The 13,620-nt window shown below is 36.0% G+C and overlaps 1 protein-coding gene across 1 annotated transcript in view; it reads right to left on the minus strand.

Moving 5' to 3' along the window:
- Positions 1 to 441: 441 nt before the first annotated feature.
- The window catches only part of si:ch211-216b21.2 (heparan sulfate glucosamine 3-O-sulfotransferase 3A1), a 51,559-nt gene continuing 38,380 nt past the window's right edge, over positions 442 to 13,620 (minus strand). The window contains exon 2 of the mRNA XM_059532726.1: positions 442 to 1,711. Coding sequence (XP_059388709.1) covers positions 1,090 to 1,711 — 622 coding nt within the window. The 3' untranslated portion in view covers positions 442 to 1,089. The remainder of the gene's footprint in view (positions 1,712 to 13,620) is intronic.

Raw genomic sequence — 13,620 nt, forward strand, 5'->3', positions numbered from 1 at the left:
TTTAAATGGAGAAACACTGACTGAATGTCTTTTAGAGGCACTGCTGCTTTTTAACAGTGTCTTTCTCATACTCACTCTCTCTCACACACACATCATAGAGATACAACTTTAAATGGACTCTTAAAAGCTTGCCATCCAGTCAAATCACAAATTGGACTTTCATTCATTTGTTCTGTAAAACCAAAAACCCAAACCTCTGGGGAAATTGCGTCATGTTCTGCATGTTTACTGCTTTGGCAATCCTATTATTGTATTTGATCCATTAATATAAGAAACATTTTTGAGAAAACATTGCTCTCAGTGAATAGGATGGTAAACATTTAAATGTGCACATTTAAACTTCAGACCGCATGAAACGTTTTAGAAAAGACATTGTGTTATATGGTTCAAAATACAAAAGAAATCACCCAACCTCCACGTGCAAAAAAAAGTGAAGGGAGGTGTTTAGTGAAGATTATTCAAAATAGTTAAACTGTATATGAGTACATATTTTAAATAAATAAATGTAAAAAAAATATGATTATTTTTATTCTTTTGCTCTTTTCTTCCAAATAATTGTAAAGTTATATAAGCAGCTAGTCTTTCTACATTAAATATGGGAAATGAACGTAACTGATCTCCAAGTCCTGACACAGTGGATAATTCACAGTTCAACATCCAAATGCATAGTTCAAGAGTGGATCTCTTCAGCCTTCAGGTGTCTCTTCTAAGTCCTCTTACATTACAATAAATGGCTGTTTAAATGAGAAATACGGCTAAAGTCTGATTCGGTAACAAAGGAGTACTATTTTAATCAACAAAGGCAATGTATAATCCTCAACCTTTTGCCTAATGAAGATATAAAAGTTAAAAATGTCATTTTTGAATCTGAAATTGAATAGAATCTGGAACTGTAATAGCAGTTTGAGGACATTTACTCTGTTTTTTGACATTTGTTCATAGTGTTCTGTGCCTAACTTGAGTTGGATGTGGACTTTTCAATCGTTTTCCACAACCAGATTGGACCACTTTTGGGGTTATCATAGTTTTGTTGCTGGTGAGGTCACAGTAAGGTATTTTTTTCCTTGTTTCAAAATCCAGGGTCTACTGTCAGTCATCCCAACCAAATTTTCTGCCAGTCATCTGGTAGAACTTCATGTTAAAAGGCCTGTAGAAGTCTCTAAGTCTCTGCACGACCTCAGGGTGAATGTTTGGATGGGTCCGTCCTTTGGTTTTACCCAGGCAATGGGGCTTGCTGCTGCCCTCGGCCTTTTTGAGACAAGGGAAGCCCTTGGTCTGGTTGAAGTAGAAGTGTTTGTCTGTAATGATCCTCTTGAGCCCCAAGAAGTCCTGCACACGGCCCAGCTCTCCAGCCGGGTCACTAATCAGCCGCTCTCCACTCACGAACAGGATCTGGCTCATGGGGAAGAACTGCAGCCAGTTGTCCAGGTGTTTGGCGTAGATGCCAATCTGAATGGCGCTCCACGAGGTGTCGATTAACCCTGTAGTCCTGTTTTTGAACGTCAGGCTCTCAAAAGTAGGAATGTCAGGCTTCTTGGACAGTGTCTGTGTGTAGTCAGAGATGGCTCGAGTGACAGGGTCCCGGACAACCACAATCAGCTTGGTGTCGCGGGACATGGCGTAGATCCGGGCCGGAGCCTCACGGGTCACAAAGTAGCTTGGTGTTTTCTCCATGGTGATCTGGCCATCAAGGGTCTTAGGCATTAGGTCCCTATGGAGAAAGAGAGAGAAAGATAAGTTGATTTAATTATTGCAGCAGTTACAGTACATGTACCACTTGTTAAAAGTTTGGAATAATTATGATTTTTGTTTGATGAGTCTCTTCATCCTCACAAATGTATTTACCGTATTTTCCGGACTATAAGTCGCACCTGAGTATAAGTTGCATCAGTTCAAAAATGTCATGATGAGGAAAAAAACATATATAAGTCGCACTGGACTATAAGTCGCATTTATTTAGAACCAAGAACCAAGAGAAAACATTACCGTCTACAGCCGCGAGAGGGCACTCTATATTTTCAGTGTAGGCTACAGGAGCACTGAGCAGCATAGAGCGCCCTCTCGCGGCTGTAGACGGTAATGTTTTCTCTTGGTTCATTTCTCTTGGTTAATGTCAAATTAATATTGATAAATAAGTCGCACATGACTATAAGTCACAGGACAAGCCAAACTATGAAAAAATTCCAGACTTATAGTCCGGAAAATACGGTAAATTTAAATTTAAAATGTAGTTTATTCATGATGGCAATGCTGAATTTTCAGCATCATTAATTTCAGAAATTTGTTATGCTCACCAAAACTGCATTTGTTTGATCAAAGCATTACAGTCAAAACAATATATTTATAGTATATTGTCATGATGCACCTTTTTTGTCATTTTGCTACTTTTTTGGTCAGTTGTTTAACTGGTAGACTTTATCTAAAGCTTTTTGTTCTCAATCCAAAGCAGCTTTCAACACTCAGAGTTGTTCTCATAGTTGACCTCTGTTCATTTCTGAGAGAATGAATGCTTTTCTCACAGGCTCTTAGTGCCAACCGAGACTCCATTAGACCATCAAGCACTGACCCAAACATCACATGACCCTAGACCCTCTCTGCTTTAATATAGGTTTCTTTTCTTTTGTAGCGGAGTTACTGAGTAAAACTGCAAAAAGACATGCAGTGTCATATGACAAAAACACCAAAATAAGTTTCTGCTTATGCTGGCTTTTATGATAGTCTTTCTCTTAGGAAAAATAGCTGTTCATCTCGTTTCCATTACAAGTCAGCAAGGGCAGTTATAATACTTTTCATGTGATTTTTCTCTTGTGCTTTGCATTCTAGCTGTGTCGTATCTTGAAGAAGAAGAAAAGAGTCTAATCTGTTTGTCCATGCCGCTCTCACTCTATCTTCCCACTGCTCTCTAGTGCCTTCAGGACACTGACCTGAACCAAAGAGGATAAAAGCAGTGGATTAATGATTTACAGCACTCCACTCCACCATTTAGAGCCTCATAAGGCCCGTTCACTTCAAATTCAGCCCAAGTGCAGAATGCAGCCCTCAATTATTTATCTCCCTCCTCTTGAGGGTTTAGGCCCTGACAAAATGGCCTCCCTCAACCCCAATGGCGGTTTATGGGCCGTAATGGCATTAGCGGGCTGAGGGTCAGCAGCTTTAGATAGCCCTTCAGGTCGCTCTGATAATTGCCCTTATTTTTCATTGCCAATTGTATTTCATGTCACATGCCAGCACAAATTCATGCATCCTGATAAAAACAAGAGCCCAGTGACATTCCAGCATGTGGCAGCTAGTGTTTATGTGCTCTGCAGCTGGGCCGTTTCGCTCAAGTGAACACCACAGGTTTCTGATTGAGTCAGGTTTGTAGCACACCCACAGACGGAAGAAGTTTCTGGAAGGCAGATTAAACTTTAGTGATGTAACACATAGCAACACTTTTTGCATATTACTTGTTTTCCATTTAGCTGATGTTTTAAGTGACTTTTACTATGTTTTTAACAGGATCAGCCACCAAAAGTAATCCAAAAGTAAAATTGTTTTGCTCATGCAACAATGCTGATAGTTAAAAATAAATTCATCTAGTGAGGTCTGAATTTGCAGCGGTTAATCTCAGTTAATCCCACATAACATTCAAGTTTTTAAATATACTTTTATATTGCAATAATTTCACAACAAAAAACAACAAAGACCCAAGGTGATACCAATACTTCTAATGTGTCTAGGAAATTGTTTTTTATTGCTAATATTTGACCATTGAATAGCCATTCAACATTACAGTATACTTGAAAGCTCTCTCCAAATCAGCGTAGCGCCATTTTGGCAAATCTGATATGTACGCAGATGGCGTGAGCTCTGTGCTGTGCTGATGTGTAGTTTGCTTTCAAACCAAAGCATAAATGCGGGTAAAAAAACGTATCCTTGTGGCGTGGCTGATACAGAAGAGCATACACCATCTGCGTACAGCTCAGATTTGTCAAAATGCAGCTACGCTGATTTGGAGAGACACAGAGGACAGCCTCAAGCCTACCGGTTTTTATCCAAAATATCTTAAATTGTGTTCCGAAGACGAACAAAGCTTTGGAGTATCCCTTTAAAACAATCTTCACATAAACCCATTATAATAAATGTCATATTTACCTGTGCGCTTCAGAAAATAGTACATTTACAGAAGTTGAATAAAGTTATCATCACTAAATTCTAAACTAAATACAAATTAATCCTTAAAGCTACAAAAGTTATTGATTCCCTCTTTTTGGTTTGTTTAACAGACATCACAACAGCTGGGTAATTAGGTTTTTTGGCTGCTATTACTTTAAGAGCTGCCGCTGCTGAATGTAAGGCAGATCTGACACTCATGCTCGTAGTTTCATTCTCACTATAATATGAAATAATAGAGGCTACAGTGCACTCTTTTGTGTGCCATATTTGTGTGTTATTGAAGAGCATGCGCCAGGAGCACAGCATAAAGGCTGACAGGAGAAAATTCATTTTTACTGATACATGGCCTGACAACTTCTCGACAACTTCAACATTTGTTTGTTCAATTGGTAATTATAGCATGCTTGTGCATAGTCTGTTTGACAGGTTCATTGACCTACATAAATTAACTACTAAATGTTTCTAACTATGCCATGACGATACAGTACATTGTAATACCAAAATACAAAGGTGCAAAATATATAATTCATGGAGCGTTTTAAAGAATTCAATACAATTAAAAAAAACAAAGGCAATATGAGCTCCACCTGTGAGGTTGTAGGGCCATCAGGGACATCTACGTCCATGCCAAAATGCATAACATTGCCTTTTGTATAAAATTGACATGAGCTTGGTCCAAACTTGGCATACATATTTAATAAGTTGCATCATCTTGTTGTCAAGGCAAAACAGTTGTGCTGTGTTTTTACAAAGAGCCCAAAGGAAAGTCCAGCTACCACAATCCCACAAATTAGTTAAAAAATAATTGGTATGGAAATTCTATCCAGATGTTTTTCTTTAAAGTTAAATATAATATATTTCATAAAATGAGACTATTTTATTTTATTTATTTTCTTCTCTAGCTCAACAGTGCTTCAGTTTCATTTTTTCATTATATGAAAAAGAACACCTGAGACTGCTATCCTTCTCCATTTGTGTTCCAAGAAAGAAAGAAATTAATTCAGGTTTGGGAACGACATTAATAAATGATGATCAGATATTCCTTTTAGGCTCCACTAACTCTTTAAATACGAGTACAAAAAAGACTGGAATCTTCTTTTGGGATGCGACTGTTTGAGACAGACCAGCAGTCAGAATAAATCTTCTTTCTGTCACAGCACAAGGCCATTTCTCAGACATTAGAGCCCGTAGAGAGTTTATAAGTTAAACAAACTCTTGTGTGCTTGTAACTCTCAAATGATACCAGCGAGAGTCCGAGAGGGAATTCAAGGGAGATCTGGGAAGACAGAGAGAAAGAGAAAAGAGAACATATGATGGACAGCTTTCACAGCGTTACCGTTCTCTGAGGGACAGTATAAAAGGGAGGGTGCTAGAGAAGGAATATTTTTCTCCATTATCTGGCAAGGGAAAGTGAGGCTTTTTCTAACAGATGTTTATTGGCGGCGCAAATGATGTAACACTTGAAGTAGCTTTGCCTCCGAGCACAAATGATTTACAGTCCTTTCAGAGCAACGTTTGATGTCTTCTTCACACTGTAAGAATATGACTCCCTGTACACACATTCAGCCATTTAATACAGGCAGAAAGCCTCAGCCATTAAACACATCCGGTTCATTGCCGGGTCCGACATGTAGTGATCCAACTGAAGAATAACTGCTAAATGCTTTGTTTCAATTTCATACTTAAGGGACAGTTTGGCCCAAAAACATCTGTCATAATTGTCTTCAAACCTGTGTAAGGTTTGAAGTAAGGTTTTCTATTGTAAAACACAAAAACACATTTTGAGTCCTTTTGTCAAAATGTCCTTTTCAGTGCTGTTACAATTATAAAGGATAATATAAATATTATGACTTAGTTCCTAATAGAAGTTCATGATTTAATTGTTTGAATCAAATCTTGTCAAATAATTACTTAATCTACTTCACATAATAATCACGTAATCATTCGTTCAGACTGAAGTTTCAAAACAGACTCAATAATCTGTTCAAATGACTTGCTTATTGGAGAGAAATATTAAGTTTGAGAGGGTTATTATAGTTTATTTAAATTAAAACCATATTTTGTTTCTTCTCGTTTTAATGTACTTTAACTTGGTGTACTAAAAATAGCTCAAATTAAAACAGAAAAAAATAATATTAGTAATATAGGCATAAAAAAACAACAACAAAAACTACTAAAAATGACCAAAAATACAACTCCAAACTAATTATAATTTTTTTTTACTAAAATTAAAACTGAACATATAAAATACATTTTAATTTTAAATATTAATAAAAACTATAATAGTCTCATTTTAATGTACATTTTTACTTGGTGTACTAAAATAGCTAAAACTAAAACTGAAATAAAATAATATAAATAATATAGACATAAAAAACAACAACTCCAAACGAATTATTTTTTTACTAAAATTAAAACTTAACATATAAAATACAATTAATTTTAAATATTAATAAAAAGTATAATAGTCTCACAATGATACTGAAATAACACTGGATATTGTGCCCCACAGAAAAAAGAAAGCCATACTAGGTAGGACAATGGGAGGGAGATTAAATGATGATTTCTTTTTTTCTTTTTTCTTTAAGCAAAGCAAATTATGTATATATTGGATCTTGATGTGAAATTCAAGCTTGATATCAAGCTAATTAAAAATCAACATTTTTATAATCATATATTAAAAGCTGCATGAAAAATATAGGCTTAAATCTTTTGAAATGGCACGATGGCAGATTACACAAATTCATTCAACCTTTTCTTAAAGCATTCTGCTCCATTTGTGTTTAATGCAAATGAACTGCCGCCAAGCGTCTCTCTTCATATCAGACCAGATTTACGTCTTCCTGTTGTAGCGCAAGTTTGGCGTACAGGGACAGACAGGGGGCACGGCGAGTCAAACGGGCGGTATTCACGAAAAAGCACGAGGGTACAGGGGCCACAGCGCCGTAGATTCATGTCTCCCCGTAGAGAGGTAAAACACCCATAAATATCTTCCACAACTCCACGCTGGCAACCACAGCAGATAATTGTCATCTAATTGGCTCAATATTTCTAGCCTTTGGCCAGACAGTCTCTTTCTCTTTTCCTCAGCGCTGAACTCCACTGGAGGTCAAAAGAGTGTGTCTGTGATTTACAACGACCGTCACAGTCTATGTGTAAGTCTGTGTGTTTTGAAATAACATGAATTAACTACAACTGTCTGACTTTGTGACCCCGTCAGCCAGTGCTTTATGAAGCTGCGATGGTTCACCTGTCCTGAAGTGACTCAAGGTTGCAGTCTCTGACGGTCGTGCGAGGGCTAATCACGGCTGATTGACAGCAGAGCAGATGAGTGCTGGAAATCATATGTGTTGTTTCCACTCAACCATCAAGAAAGCTCTGGCTGTTGAGAAAGGCCCCGGCAAAGGCATTTTAGATTGCATTAGAGTGACAGAAGTCGTTGTATTATTAACATAGCACAGTCACAGCATTCTACAGTCAAATATTTGTATATAATGACTACTAAATGATAAAACTGCATTACTGTGTTAGACTAACTGGAATTTGTCACAGCACTTACTGCACTGTACATATGATTGCACATATGATCTTATTCACTCTATCCACTTCTACATTCAATCCACTTTTTTGATAAATAGCTTTCTACTATTTGCATAATTGTGTATTGTTTTTCTGGTTATTATTGTAAGAGTGATACTCTTACACTTCGAGACCACTTTGAATCAGGGTTCATGTCACTATTTATTTAAAAATATAGTAATAATACAAAATATTTATTTTTAAATAAAGATTATTAAAAAAAAATATATATATATATAGCAAATTAAGCATTATTTAACCAATGATTTAAAGTTGTTAAACAGTATTGACAAATAATAAAATGCATAAGTAATAATAAATTATAAAATATTTTATAAACAATCATGCCATTTTTACATTTTTTTTTAATTTACACCTTTTAAAATAATAAACTAATTAAATAAATTATTTAAATATATACATAAAATTATAAATTATAATAAATAAACAATGGAGAATAACATGGCCCTCCGAAAATAAGGTAATTCAATCTGTGTTTAGGAAAGTGCAAAATTAGCAAAAAGCATTGGAATTCAAACTCTAGGATTTATAGCTGCAAGGAAATCTGCAGAAAGGTTTCCTGTATTTCATTTCATAAAGCGAATAAACTGGACAAAACTGCAGGGACATATTTCTCATAGAGACTAAATATGGGAGATGAAATTTTAAACAAATAGTTCATTTCATGACAGATTCAAGAATGTACACACACAAAGATTTTTACTGGTACCTTATGGCATTAATTCAGTCAGTGATTTAAACTCCTACCATAATCCAATAAAATCTAATTTAGGCATTCATGCAAAGTTTCCAGACCTGACACACGTGCGCACACACACACACACACACACACACTGTACTTTATTCAAACCACAGTCAAACTGGGCCAGTGCAAGGGAAAATGTACACCGATAAAAAAAAGTTTTCACTGAGCCGTTCCACTTTCACTATAACAGGAATGAAGGGGAAGCGCAAATTTACTTAGTATGTCTACAAAAAATACTATGTTGAATGCTATTTATTCAACCTCATTTTGAATAAATAAATCTTTCTACAGGAAGTGCGGTAGGCTGTTATTGTGGTGTGATGCAGGTGTTTTTCTTTTCTCCCTTACTATAGAAACTGCCTTTGCACAATTTTGTAAAAATTTAATAGAGTTAGCTTTACAGTCTGTTCTTATAAATATATCACCAGCATTTTAAGCACAGCACAACTTCCTCTGTTGCACTCTCAGTCCATGTCTCTCTGTGCCTCGAGTAACTCCCAAGTTTATTGTGTAAGAGAGGAAAAATAAGCAGTATCTCTGTGGCAACCTTCTTGTGAATAATTCACCCGCTCTGACTGTAGAGAAAGATGGGGTGGAATGAAAGACAGAGAGAAAACACTCTCTGCCATCAGATGATGAACATGCTTTTACATTCCACCAGTTAAAATACACACACACACACACACACACACACACACACACACACACAGACAGACATGCAGAACCTCTTCTTCCCCTTCTTATGGCCTTCCGTTACCAAATGGGAAACTTTAATGTTGCATTTGCTTTGAGGGAAAACCCTGACTGCTCCTCTGATCCTCTTGGCAGCTAAACTGGGCTGTGGATTGAAAAGTGAATGCTTGAAATGAGCTGAGTGTGGCTGAAGACATTTGTGGATTTATAGTTCTGATCCCCCACCCCGCTGCCGTCGCAGAAACAGACGGTTAGTAGAGAAGCAGTTCACATATTAGTGTGAGTGTGTGCCGCTGAAGAACTGTCGAAGCGCGCGTGTGTGTGTATGTGTGTGTTTAATATTGTTGTAGTATATACTGTAGTATGCATACTCTGTACGGTATGCATAGAATACTCTACATTTTCCAAAATGAGCAACATTCAGCACTGTTTGGAACACTGTACGCTTAACTCATCCTTCCATTTCAGGAATGATCAAAGAAATTACATCTGTGATTTTTAACATATCTTTTTTGATTCATTATGTGATTGGACTCTCAAAAATTAAGAAATGTTGACACAAAATTTTATCAGAAAAGCAAAATATAATAATAACAACAACAACAACAATAATAGAGATAGTAGTAGTAGTAGTAGTAGTAGTAGTAGTAGTAGTAGAACTACAGTTGTTTTTATTATTTTCAATTTATTTGGTCTTTTTTTAAAGATTGTCGGTAATGTCTCAAATTTTAGCCAACCTGTCCTCCAACCAATACGCTTGTATAGGTCGTTTGTCCAAATCCCTGAAATACGACCCATCAGAGCGTATACTACAATTGCGCCCCTATCGGCAAAAGGTCGTTTTCATATTAATGTTTTGTACTCTTTTATTTGCCCTCTGGTTTGTGTTTCGTGTAGCTCAGTTAGTAGATTATTGTGTTATACCTTGATATGTAATCATGCTATCATGGGTTCGATCCCAGGGAATGGACGTGCACGAAAATGTATATGCTCAATAAATCATAATTTAGCATGATTTCTGTGAGGGTTAGGTTTAGGTGTGGTCATTCGAACGAATAAACCACCTAGTAAAATATGTAGGAAATACTGTGAGATCGGTGTAAAACGCCACACATTGCATTTAAATAAACGTGCGTTTTGATTGGTAATGACGTTATACGTCAATTCATGACGACAGACGCAACGCGATACTGTCATTATTTTTACGCCCGCTAGAGGGTGCTTAACTTTAAAACGTAAATATAGGTCATAATAAATGCTTGCACAAACGACCTATATGGTCGAAATATTTACATGCATATGTGTGTGTGTGTATATATATAATGTATATTTTTTATGTATATGTGTATATTTACATATAAATATAAACAGTGTACACAATATGTAAATACAAACTGTTATTACTCGATTTGACAGCCCTAAATATATAAATATAATGTAAAAGTATATAAAAATTTGAAACCAATTTCAATCAGAAATTTTTAACAAATCATTACAAAGAATGGCAAGTAGAAAGATTTGTTAAAACTTACTCCAATAATATCTGTTTTATTTACAACTATGTATACTACAATGTCCTACTATGCTACGTGGACTTAGTATTGCAATGGATTCTACATCCCTGGTCAATATGCCAAATGAAATGCAAAATTAATCTTTGCATACGTGTATCCAAGTGTGGCTGTGGTGACCGGGGATCTGCATACAGTGTATGTGTATGTGTGTGTTGTAGGCTGATGCTAAAAGTTTTAGTGTAAGTTTGAACTACACTTCAACATGGAATCTGGATTACTTTTTAATGTATTTCTGACCCACTGGTTTCAGAGTTGCAGTCAGCCACAGACACTTATCTTTTTCTCCCTGTCTTACACATTCTTTCTCTTATTTTTCAGCAAATTCTAGGGCTTGAGAGTGATAAGACACAACTTAATGCCAAGCTTATTTCTGAGGCTTTGTATTACCTGCAGATCAGCTTAAAACTCAAGCGGTGCTGCATCACAACTACTTTGGAAATGTGTCTGGAAATATAGAAATGTGACTGGAACAGGTTTTTTAGTAGACCTGCATCTATGAGGTACAAGTGAAAGTGTTTTATTTAATCTCAGTTTCACTTGCAGGACACCATATGTTTATTAAGAGTCAGCACTGAGTAGTTTATGAAAAAAAAATGGCTGTGTGTTTGATTGCTGAGCTGTGCAGAGATTAGTTAGCTTTAAACAGCTTGTTCTTTAGTATATCCTCTTCCATTTAAGCCCTCCGTAAAGAGGCAATGATTTTGTGCCAGGTTCATTCTTTCTGCCAGGCGTGGATACGATCCCTCAGGAGGAAGCTGGAGACGATTAGACGTCTGTTACTCCAGACCTATTAAAAATCCCTCAGTAAGAACCACATAAGGAAAAAAATAACAAAGAAACTTGACCTCCGCAAAACAACAATCACTCCATCAGCAGCAATGGACTGCTTGATTTTGCAGTACTTACTAAAGTAATATATTGGATTTTTAACTTTATTAATGAGGTCCAGGTGTGTATGTATACAGAGAGATAGAGTGAAAATAGGATTTGTTATAGCTATATCTAAATATAATTACGGAACAAATGTCTCAAAAAGTGGAAATGTTTTTGTTTTTTTGCTCAGTGACTTGGACACAAGCTCATTTGGTAGTTCCCGACATTAAAGGTCCCTGGATTATTTTGCTGGAACAAAATATCTTGGACTGAAAGGTCAGTTCCATGTTGTACAAGATTTGTTGTATTATGTCGACCTCTGGAAAAATCTATAAAGATTGTCTGTTCAGGCTCAAAACAGAAGGCTTCTTAAGTTCACTGCTTCGATTGAGTGATTGTTTGTGCATGCCGCTCAATAAATGTTAACCTCAACTTGTGCACTGTAATCGGCCAAAATAGGTATTCTAATTCAGTTTCATACAGGGTTATTATTGAATTCAGTTTTTATTTTTTTTTTCAGTTTGTCCTTTCAGTGTAGTGTAGTTTTGATTTACACTCTGGGGTTTTTAGTTTAAGCATTTTTCATTTGTATTATAGTATTAGATTTTGAGTTTTGATAGTTTTTGTTTTTTTGTAGTCTTGTAATTCATTCCACCCCCCCCCCCCAGTTATATTACTTTTTATTTGTATTTATTTTTTTATTAACAATATTATCACTGGTTCCAAACAATCTTGTGGTATTTTCATTCAGTTTAATGATAAAAATTTGTTTAAATTTGAAAACTTCATCCAACATCCAACATTAATTTACGTTTTTTGTTACTTTTTGGATTCATGAAAATAAGTTTTATTTTAATTACATTTTACACATATTAGCTTTTATTTGTAGGGTTTTCATTTAGTTTTTGTTAGCGATATTAGCATCGGTTCTAATCACTGTTTTGAAATGACAGTTTTACATACAGTACATACTATAGAATATTACCTGTTTTACTGTGAACAGAGTGCTGTTATCAGGACTAAATGTTGAATTAATTAGCAAAAAACATATTCATAAATTCCCACATACATGCTTTTTTTTATTCTACTCTGCACTAAAATCGTGCTGAACCAGAAACACACATGCTGTGACCACATTATGTTCTTCTGTATCTTCTACAGCTGAGGTGATCAAAACCCAACACATATGGCAGCCATGCTGTGGTGATGCTCACTGTATCATTAGTCTGGCACTCCTACAGTGAAATCTGCAGGTACTTGCTTCTTCTCAATGACTTTCAGACCTCTAGTATGCCTGCATATGTTCTCTATTATAACAGAGGCTCAGAGGATTCGCTCCACATGTCAGAATTCTTCCTGTTAGTTGCAACGCTGTGGGTGAGAGACCTGCGCTGACTGCTAGTTCAAGTTGTGCTCTAGGCAATACTGTGATGTTTTGCTTAGTATTTTACCCCATCTGTGTTCTTCAGGAGGGCTCTAATATCATTGCTGGTGGGTTTTGACCCCTTTGTCTGTAGATACAGTATGTAAAGCATCATACTCTTCCTTTATTAGAGTTCCAACTCTGGTTCAATACCTTTTAAAAATGTTACTTCATTGCTTATTAATTTTAAATTCTTGGAAATCTCAGATTGTAGCCAAAATTACCTCTTTTTGCAAGGTCCATTCTTGGTGTTTTAGGGAAAAATTATGAGGTATGAGAAAGAGCTTGCACAAACTTCTGCTGCTGTAAACAACAATCAATACTTAAAATAATATTTTAACATTCTGAAGCCATACAGTAGTTTTCTATGAAGTACAGACCTAAATGTATTTCATTATTCACTAATGATATTGACTTCCATTGAGCTGGTAACCACCGTGAACAGATAATTGAGTCAGTGATTTGAACCCAAGAACTGGATCAGTCAATTTCAGGAATGAATGCTATTTTTGTGAACTGCTTAATTGAAAAAATCTGACTTAGTGATTTGTTCATGT

The sequence above is a fragment of the Carassius carassius genome, chromosome 40 (assembly GCF_963082965.1).
Source record: "Carassius carassius chromosome 40, fCarCar2.1, whole genome shotgun sequence".
Classification (NCBI taxonomy): domain Eukaryota; kingdom Metazoa; phylum Chordata; class Actinopteri; order Cypriniformes; family Cyprinidae; genus Carassius; species Carassius carassius.